At 44.2% G+C, this 8,628-nt stretch overlaps 1 protein-coding gene across 1 annotated transcript in view; it reads right to left on the minus strand.

Annotated features, from left to right (window-relative positions):
• RPIA (ribose 5-phosphate isomerase A) overlaps positions 1–8,628 on the minus strand; it is a 32,267-nt gene that overhangs the window by 17,239 nt on the left and 6,400 nt on the right. The window contains exons 3-5 of the mRNA XM_014533377.1: positions 8,383–8,443; positions 6,871–6,926; positions 784–843 (exon numbers count right to left, since the gene is read on the minus strand). Coding sequence (XP_014388863.1) covers positions 784–843; positions 6,871–6,926; positions 8,383–8,443 — 177 coding nt within the window. The remainder of the gene's footprint in view (positions 1–783; positions 844–6,870; positions 6,927–8,382; positions 8,444–8,628) is intronic.

Consider the following 8,628-nt stretch of genomic DNA (forward strand, 5'->3'; position numbering starts at 1 on the left):
GATTCATAACAGTAGCAACACTACAGTTATGAAGTAGCAACGAAAATAATTTTATGGTTGGATCACAACATGAGGAACTGTATTTAAAGGGCCAGAAGGTTGAGAACCACTGCTCTAGAGCTAGAGGCACATGATTCATACTGAGGCTCTGCTACTTACAAAAAGTATGGCCTTGGGCAAGAGGCTTGCCCTCTCTGTGCCTTTTTCATAGCTTTGGAAAAGGTGGGTACATAATGGTACCCACCCTCAAGACTACTGGAGATTAAATAACTTACCACTGGTATAGCACTAAGCAAAGTATCTGGTATTCAGTAAGGGCTCAGTAACTGCTAACTATGAGCATGCAACTCACCTTCTCAACTTCAGCCTCCTGATTGCCTAGGTGTGTAATCATCTTTAAAACTCACTGTAACCCATTTCCACATGCGCATGGCACCTCAGACGATCACTTCTCTTCTCCACGTGGTGGTAAGCCCCGTGGGCTGGCTCACTATCATACATCTGTCCAAGGACTGAAGGAAGAAGCCCTGGGTGCAGCCAGGGCTCATCTAACCCTCTTCATCACACTCAAACGGAGCTCTCACAGTTAAACCAAAGGGAATGTACTGGAAACCAAACACGGCTCTGCTTGTGACCTCAGCCAGGATTAATACTCAAGGTCTCCAGAGAAAAGCTGGTATGATGAACTGACCTCTCTCCTACACACGGCAGATACCCTGAGCCCATAGACAAGCAACGGCCACAAAAAAAGGAGACAGTAAGACAGAGCAGCCCATCTCTTACCTCCGGGTGTCGGTCCAGGTCACTGAGTGTTAAGCCATACTGCAGGATGAGCTGTCGGGCCTGCGGAGGACAGGGAAAAGCACCCATGATCACTTACTTTGAGCATGTGGCAAGGATTTGCAGAATTCTGTTGGATTTCAGTGTTGAATACTGAGTCCTGACTGAGGCTCCCTCCCAAATCAAATCCAAACTTGGCTCACCAGGAGATAGGCGATCTAGATCCATGAAAGGCAAAGCTAAGCTACTTCATCCTAGAGCTAGAAGGAGGCAACCCAGCACTGAGCCTCAGTCCAGTGCCAGCTCACAGCTCTTTTTCAATGGCCTGCTATTGAAGACAATGCCTCCTAAAGCAATGGAGTATTTTTAAAAACTTCCTAAAATAAGAACCAAATCTATAAAAATATTAGAAAAAAATGCTTTAAACTCTAACAGTGGTGTGGCTCAGTGATTGAACATCAACCTATGAACCAGGAGGTCAGGGTTCGATTCCCAGTCAGGACACATCACTGGGTTGCTGGCTCGATCCCCAGTAAGGGGCATGCAGGAGGCAACTGACCAGTGATTCTCATCATTGGTGTTTCTCTCTCTTCCTCTTCCTTCCTCTCTGAAATCATAAAAATATGTTTATAAATAAATAAAATAAAAATGAAAATCCAACAATGTGGAAAAAAGACTAAAGATGACTAAGAATCGATATGAAGTGATTCCCAAGCTATACTATTGAGTAAAAATAAGCAAAGAACATATCCTTGGAGGAGTACATAAAGGTAGGACTTCTGGAATGGCTAAGTGATGAGCTCGGCAAATTGAAAGGCCAGCCTGGGAGAGATTCAGGAGGTTTGTGGGAAAAATCAGCACCACTGACTTTATAGACATGACCATGGTTAACCTTTAAGAGGCTGACCAAGCGAAGAGTAGTGCTGGCCGCCACCACACGGCCCTGAGCAGGACTCACAGCTGGAATAACTGCACATGAACTTCGACCACCCAAGTCCAGGAGGTCTCAAGTTCATGTCATTGCTCACAACCTGCAAACGAACCAAAGGATGGAAAGTTTCTTTCAAAGGCATGCCTTGAAAATATTTTCTGCTTAAAGTGAAAAGCACCTGAGATTAAGAATCAGGTCTAGGGTCTAATCTTAAATAAACCAGCTACATAAGCCCTGGCAAATTTTCTCATCTATAAGAAGATGGGGATGGATGAAATGACCAACATAAATCTTCACATCCAAAATTTAAGAATAAACTACAAAGACCCTGGAATTTGCAATATGTGGACTTCATTTGGATCCTGGTTCAAACTGTAAAAAATATTTTTAAGGATAAGACAAGAGGGGAATTTTGAACCCTGGATTTATATTTGATGCTATTAAAGATTACTGTTACATTTCAAAGTATTGTTCAGATGTTTAAAAGTCTTCCTAGTTTTCAGACAGACATAATGAAATATATACAATGAATTGACACTATGACTGGGATGTTTCAAAATAATCAAGGTGGAGCAGAATGGGGTACAGATGTAAACAGGCCATGAACTGCTAATTGTTCAAACTGAGTAATGGGTACATGGAAATTCATTATATTGTTCTTTAGCCTTTCTGAAGTTTTCCATAATAAAAGGCTAAAATAAAATACTGACTGAAAAAAATGAAATTTAAAAAAAAACAAAATATGATTTTTTAAAAAATATATTTTTATTGATTTCAGAAAGGAAGGGAAAGGGAGAGAGAGATGGAAACATCAATGATGAGAGAGAATCATTGATCGGCTGCCGCCGGCATGTCCCTCACTGGGAATCGAGCCCGCAACCCAGGCATGTGCTCTTGACTGGAATCGAACCCAGGACCCTTCAGTCCACAGGCTAACGCTCTATCCACTACACCAAACCAGCTAGGGTGATTTTTATTCTAATTACAGAGAAACATATAATGATGGGAGAAAACAATAATAAAAATGGCATTGCTTAATTATTTCCAAGTACCTAGATTTCTCCAAAGTAGTACTGGAGAAATCCCCTAGTTCCAGAACTCGAGACTATAAACACATTGGGAATACCTAGAAGGCAGCCTCCAAGATGACCCCCAATTACCCCCTCTTGGTATTCAAGCCGTTGGATAACTCCTGACCACAATGTCCCAGGGCTGGTCTGTGTGACCAATGCCACACAGCAGGGGAGATGGCATGACACTGCTGAGGCAAGTTTATACAGAGTTACACAGTGGGGTAGGCAAAGGGGGCTAGGGGTGTGACATGCTCAAGCCTCCTTTTCTCCTTCCCTCCTCTCCTTCCTTCCCTCTCTTATAACACACTCTGGGGAACCAACTGCTATGTCCTTAAGACACTGAGACAGCCCTGGGCACAGGCCTTCTACCCAACAGCCTATGGAGAACTGAGGCCTGCAAACCCCCATGTGACTGAGCCTGGAAGCAGATCCTTCAACCATGTTGTCTTGAGATGACTGCAACCCTGACCAACAACTCGACTGCAACCTCACGACAGATCTGAAGCCAGAACCATCCAGATTCCACCCAACCAAACCATCTAGATTCCTGACTTTTGAAAACTACAAAATAATAAATGTTAGTTGCTTGAACTGCTAAGTTTGGGGGTAATTTGTACCATAGCAACAAGTACTTACTACAGATAGTTAGAAAAATGACAAGAACTGCATATAGTTCAGGTAATAGTTTATCATGCAAATAAAAGTGTGATGTACTGATTTCCTATTAATTTTATATACTTTAGAAACAGTACCAAACTGTATTCAAATATATTTCATGAAAAATGGATGCAAGAAAAATGTTCTATCACGATCCCTAGGGGAAAAGTCCCATGTAAATATATCATTTATTTAACTTTTCTTAAGTTCAAAGCACCACTTGACTGTGGTACTATTTGATGAAGATGTCCTGTCTGTCCATCTAGGCTGCAGCCGAGTAGGAAAGAACACATTTCAAACACCTTGTTACCCTACAGCAGTTAGCGCCACATTGAGCCACAGCTGAGTAAATAACTGATCCTTTTGAGTTCAATCCAAGAGGAGGCATTTAGTGTAAGCCCAGGGAGGTCACACAGTGATAAGTTAAGGACAGACCAAGGACCAGGATTTCTGTCTCCTGCTTCCTGACCTGCGTAGGCACTAGGAATGGGTTAGAAGAGAAGGGAAGTGGAGAGAATGATAGAAGAAAAAAAGGAGGACAATCCTGCTTATAAATGGATGAAGTTACCTTACAAAATAATATGCTACTAATAATGTATAAACAGTAGCAACTTAAAAGGAGTCTTCGTGCTCTTGGCATTCCTCCTCTGCCTAAAATGCCCTGCCCTCTCCCAGACTCCAACCTCATGTCCAATTCAAAGACCGGCCTTTCTAGGAAGCCTTCCCCAACCCCTTGGCAAAAAGTGGGCTCTCTCCTGCTTCTAAAAGACACATATCTCTACTTCTTCTCTACTATATATTTGTGACAAATGACACACATAAATTCACCCAACAAACACTTGTAGAGTGCCGAAGAGCCAGGCACAACACTAGGACTCTGGAGACAGTGAATAACACCTTGCATGCATACACAGGGAGCCTCATATCCCTGATAAAAATATATACACCCTCAATAATCACTATGTTCAACTGACTCTGCTTCCTCACCACCCCTGCACCAGTCCAGAGTCCAGCACGAGAGAGGGCCGGGAGGTAAGTGCTATCTATGTTGTGTAGCTGGGAGGCCTGCGGCTAACGCCCCTGCCCCACACCCACTCTTATTTCCCCAGATAATAAGCAATACATGAGCATAGGATCTGTACTTTTTGTAAACAGTGTGCACCCCATTCACATATGGAAGACCCTTACTACAACCTCAGATCCTCTGGGCTAGGAGCCTCTGAGCATGTTCCCATCAGCAAATCCTCCAACCCTCCCTTCTCCCATCTCAACTGGAGGCCCATGCAAGTACCCTGCACACAGAGAGAAGTCATGCTCACAAATGGTCTGAGTGTTAGGGATGGAACTGTGCTCCCCCAAAGAAAGGTATGTTACATTCTAGCGACCCATACCTCAGAGTGTACCTTATTTGGAGAGAGGGTTCTTACGTTAGGAGCAAAAATAGAATACTGGGGACTAATTATGGTTATAGGAAATATTAATCATACTCTATTAACCATGATTGCCTTATTCTGGTTAAAGAAAGGACATTTTAAAGTGGCTATGGCTGGAGGTTGTACGCTCCCAGGACCTGGGAGTCAACCTTGGAATGCTGTCCATTCTCATTCAAGAACTGCCTATTATCGTGGAAAGATTGACAACCTTGTTGCCCAAACAACGGAGTCCCACCCCAGTCCACATTGCCTACTTCCCCATGCCTGTAATCCCAACTTCCTCATACCTGTAATCCAGCGGTTCTCAACCTATGGGTCGGGACCCCTTTAGAGGTCGAACGACCCTTTCACAGAGGTTGCCTAAGACCATCCTGCATATCAGATATTTACATTACGATTCATAACAGTAGCAACATTACAGTTATGAAGTAGCAACAAAAATAATTTTATGGTTGGGTCACAACATGAGGAACTGTATTTAAAGGGCCAGAAGGTTGAGAACCACTGCTGTAATCCCTACTTCTCCATGTAATCTTTGTCCTGCCCTATATAAGCAGCTGGCTTATAGGGGGCTACAGAGCAGATTATTTGGATGACTTGCTGCTCTCCCTTACTGTCACCAGTATTGGAATAAACACTCATATATGATTCAACCCTGTCTCTGCTTAATTGGCTCAAGTAGTGACACACAGCATGGACCCATTGATTGTCTGGTTACATATTCTGGCAACCATGAAGGAACGTAAGCCAGATTCCTCTAGGGCAGTGGTCAGCAAACTCATTAGTCAACAGAGCCAAATATCAACAGTACAACGATTGAAATTTCTTTTGAGAGCCAAATTTTTTAAACTTAAACTATATAGGTAGGTACATTGTTATTAACTTAATTAGGGTACTCCTAAGGCTTAGGAAGAGCCACACTCAAGGGGCCAAAGACCCGCATGTGGCTCCCCAGCCATAGTTTGCCGACCACGGCCCTAAGAGAACAGCTAACGGGGCTGGAGCAATAGCTGAAGAAACCCCGAAGGCTCCTGACAGGGTCTAGACAGGAAACCCTGTCTGAAGCGCTGCCAGGAATTTTCCTGTTCAGAGTCCCAGCCGCAGCCTCAACAACCCCGTCTCACCTGAGACCTAAGTTGAATCAAGCATTTTTATAGGAGGAATCAGGCATTTCGTATGACACGAGAAGCACTTGCTGCCTCTCATCTGGGCTTCCTTGCAAGGAAGCATGTACTGTGTATTGCAGTACTGTGTATTGCATGGGAGGCATTTTACTGCCTCTTGGCTGGGCGAGCCTGATCAGCTTTGGTGGCAAGTGACCTCCAGTGTCCTTGCCTGGTTTCCAAGCTCTTAGTCTGATCCACTCTGGGACAAGAGACATTGTTCTGCTTCGGTCAGTTTTAAACGCAGGGCATTTGTCTGCCTTTCATACCATGTCCCCCCTTTTTGACAAAGTTGATGAACATACCTCACACATCACAGGACAGGGACAGTAGAAAGCCTAAGGCAGTAAGTACTAACTATGGAAGAGGTTTCTCTGGCTGGACAGACAAGGACCATGGTGTGAAGTTCTTGACTGTTGGTTGTGCACACCTATAAATACTGTACATAGAGTGTCTCTGTTGATTTTTGTTTTGTGTCTCTTTGTTGTTTGGTTTACTTTGTTTAAAGATGGGGCACAGGAATTAACAAATTAGACACAGCTGAGGAGACAATTATCAACAAGGAAAGGTCGCCTGGAGAACAGTGTCTTGTGTACATTCATGTTGTTCCTTTTGTGTCTTCTGCTCTTCGGTCAGCACCTCCACAAAGGTTGGCAAGGCTTGGTAGAGAGCAAGCTACATAACCACACACATGATTTCAGTAAACACACTCTCCTGCTCCCGGCCCTCTCACAGGGAACTACCCTGGTGCACACCCCACAGCCAAACCTCCATGTGCTCAGGGACCCGGAAGATTCGGCAGCCACTCAGATGCAGAATGAAAGCAGGCCCACCTGGAAGGACGTGGGAACACAGACGAGGTTCAGGTTCTCCTGCTTCACTCTTTCAGCTGCGGAGAGAGAAACCATGTCAGTGGGTCTTCACTCTCTCACTTCACTTTTCTTGTCTTGGACACATTCGCTCAAATCCAACAGAAAAGGAAAGTCTGCCTTTCATACCATGTCCCCCCCTTTTTGACAAAGTTGATGAACATACCTCACACATCACAGGACAGGGACAGTAGAAAGCCTAAGGCAGTGAGTACTAACTATGGAAGAGCAACGCCAGTGTCTGCTATTATGTGCCTGGCAATAGTCAAGGAACTGTGTACCTGGGAACTCTTTTAATCCTAAAGGTCAGTTATAACCCAAAGGAAAGGTACAATTATTACCTCCATTTTACAGAAGAGGAGACTGGCACAGAGAGGTAGAGTATCTGGGTAGTTACACAGCTAACAAGTGGCAGAACTGGAATATGACCCCTGGCAGTCTAGCTTCAGTCTTAAATACTTCCCTATACTGCCTTTTACAGGGAAAAGCTAGAGGTCAATTTTCACATTTAATACAAAATATAATGTCATTTGTAGACCCCAGAGGGTTGTTAGAGTGGGTTTATTCATGTATTTGGGGATTGTGCCCTTCAGGAAAACTTGACTTTTTAAAAAAGGTATTAAGAAAAACACTGTCTTGTTAAAGCTTAAGTTTTTTTCATCAATGGGTTGCATCTTGTGAGGTTTAGATGTCACTATTACGAAACCCACAGTTAATTCTTGAACTTAAAATCCTCCACACACTCAGTGCTAAGGCACAAGGATGTACAACGTTACAGCCCCTGTTTGGCCCATGAGGCAGCTTCCAGAAGCCAACACACCAGCACCACAGCCACTCCTTACAGACAGAGTGGTGCTGGACTCTGCCTCCTGAGCACTTTGCCCCTGGAACTACAAGAGGCCAGCACTCTAGCAAGCCTCTCCTCTGGGCTTGTTCTTACAAACAAAAGCAGGGCAGTAAAACCTGTGGAGCAGCCACAGGGGCTGGGAATTCCTGCTCCTTCCTAAGCACAGACACCCTAATCAGAAAAAGCCAGCACCTGCGGGAACCAGGCCGCAACTGCAGGCACCTCCCATTCACTTCAGAGTCAAGCCTGCACTGACCTTAATTTGTTTGCCTGAGATTGTCTGAGGGTCAGAGAGCTTGCTTCAGGGTCCCTGAGACCAAACACACACACACACACACACACACACACACACACAATGAAGATAAAATTCTTTTGAGACTTCACTCTAAGTCTGCTCCTCTCCTCCAGCTGTGTAAACAAAGCTAAGGCAACCCCCAAACATGGCTGAAGAGACCCAAGAATCTCTCTCTCAGGGAAAAGCAGGAACACACAGCTGACAGACAAGCAGCTCCACAGTGCTGGAGCCATACCCAGCAGGTGTTTTCTATGCCCCAATCCTGCCCCCAGCTTCTACCACCCCACATCATCCATACCCGACAAAACATACAGGAAACAGCCCAAGGACATACCTATTCGCTGCACAGCATGGACAATTGTAGAACCACTTCCAATTCCCAGCACTTGGTTATTCTGACAAAAAAAGTAAAGAAAAAAACCAAAACTTACTAATACCATCTTTTATTCCCTCTCCAGCCTGCTTCCTAGAGCAATAAAATTATTATGAACATTAATAATAATGTTCCAATGAGAGTACAAGACAAGTACTGTGCCCATTTTATAGAAACACTAGAGGCCCGGTGCACAAAAATTTGTGC

The sequence above is a fragment of the Myotis brandtii genome, unplaced genomic scaffold (assembly GCF_000412655.1).
Source record: "Myotis brandtii unplaced genomic scaffold, ASM41265v1 scaffold9706, whole genome shotgun sequence".
NCBI lineage: Eukaryota > Metazoa > Chordata > Mammalia > Chiroptera > Vespertilionidae > Myotis > Myotis brandtii.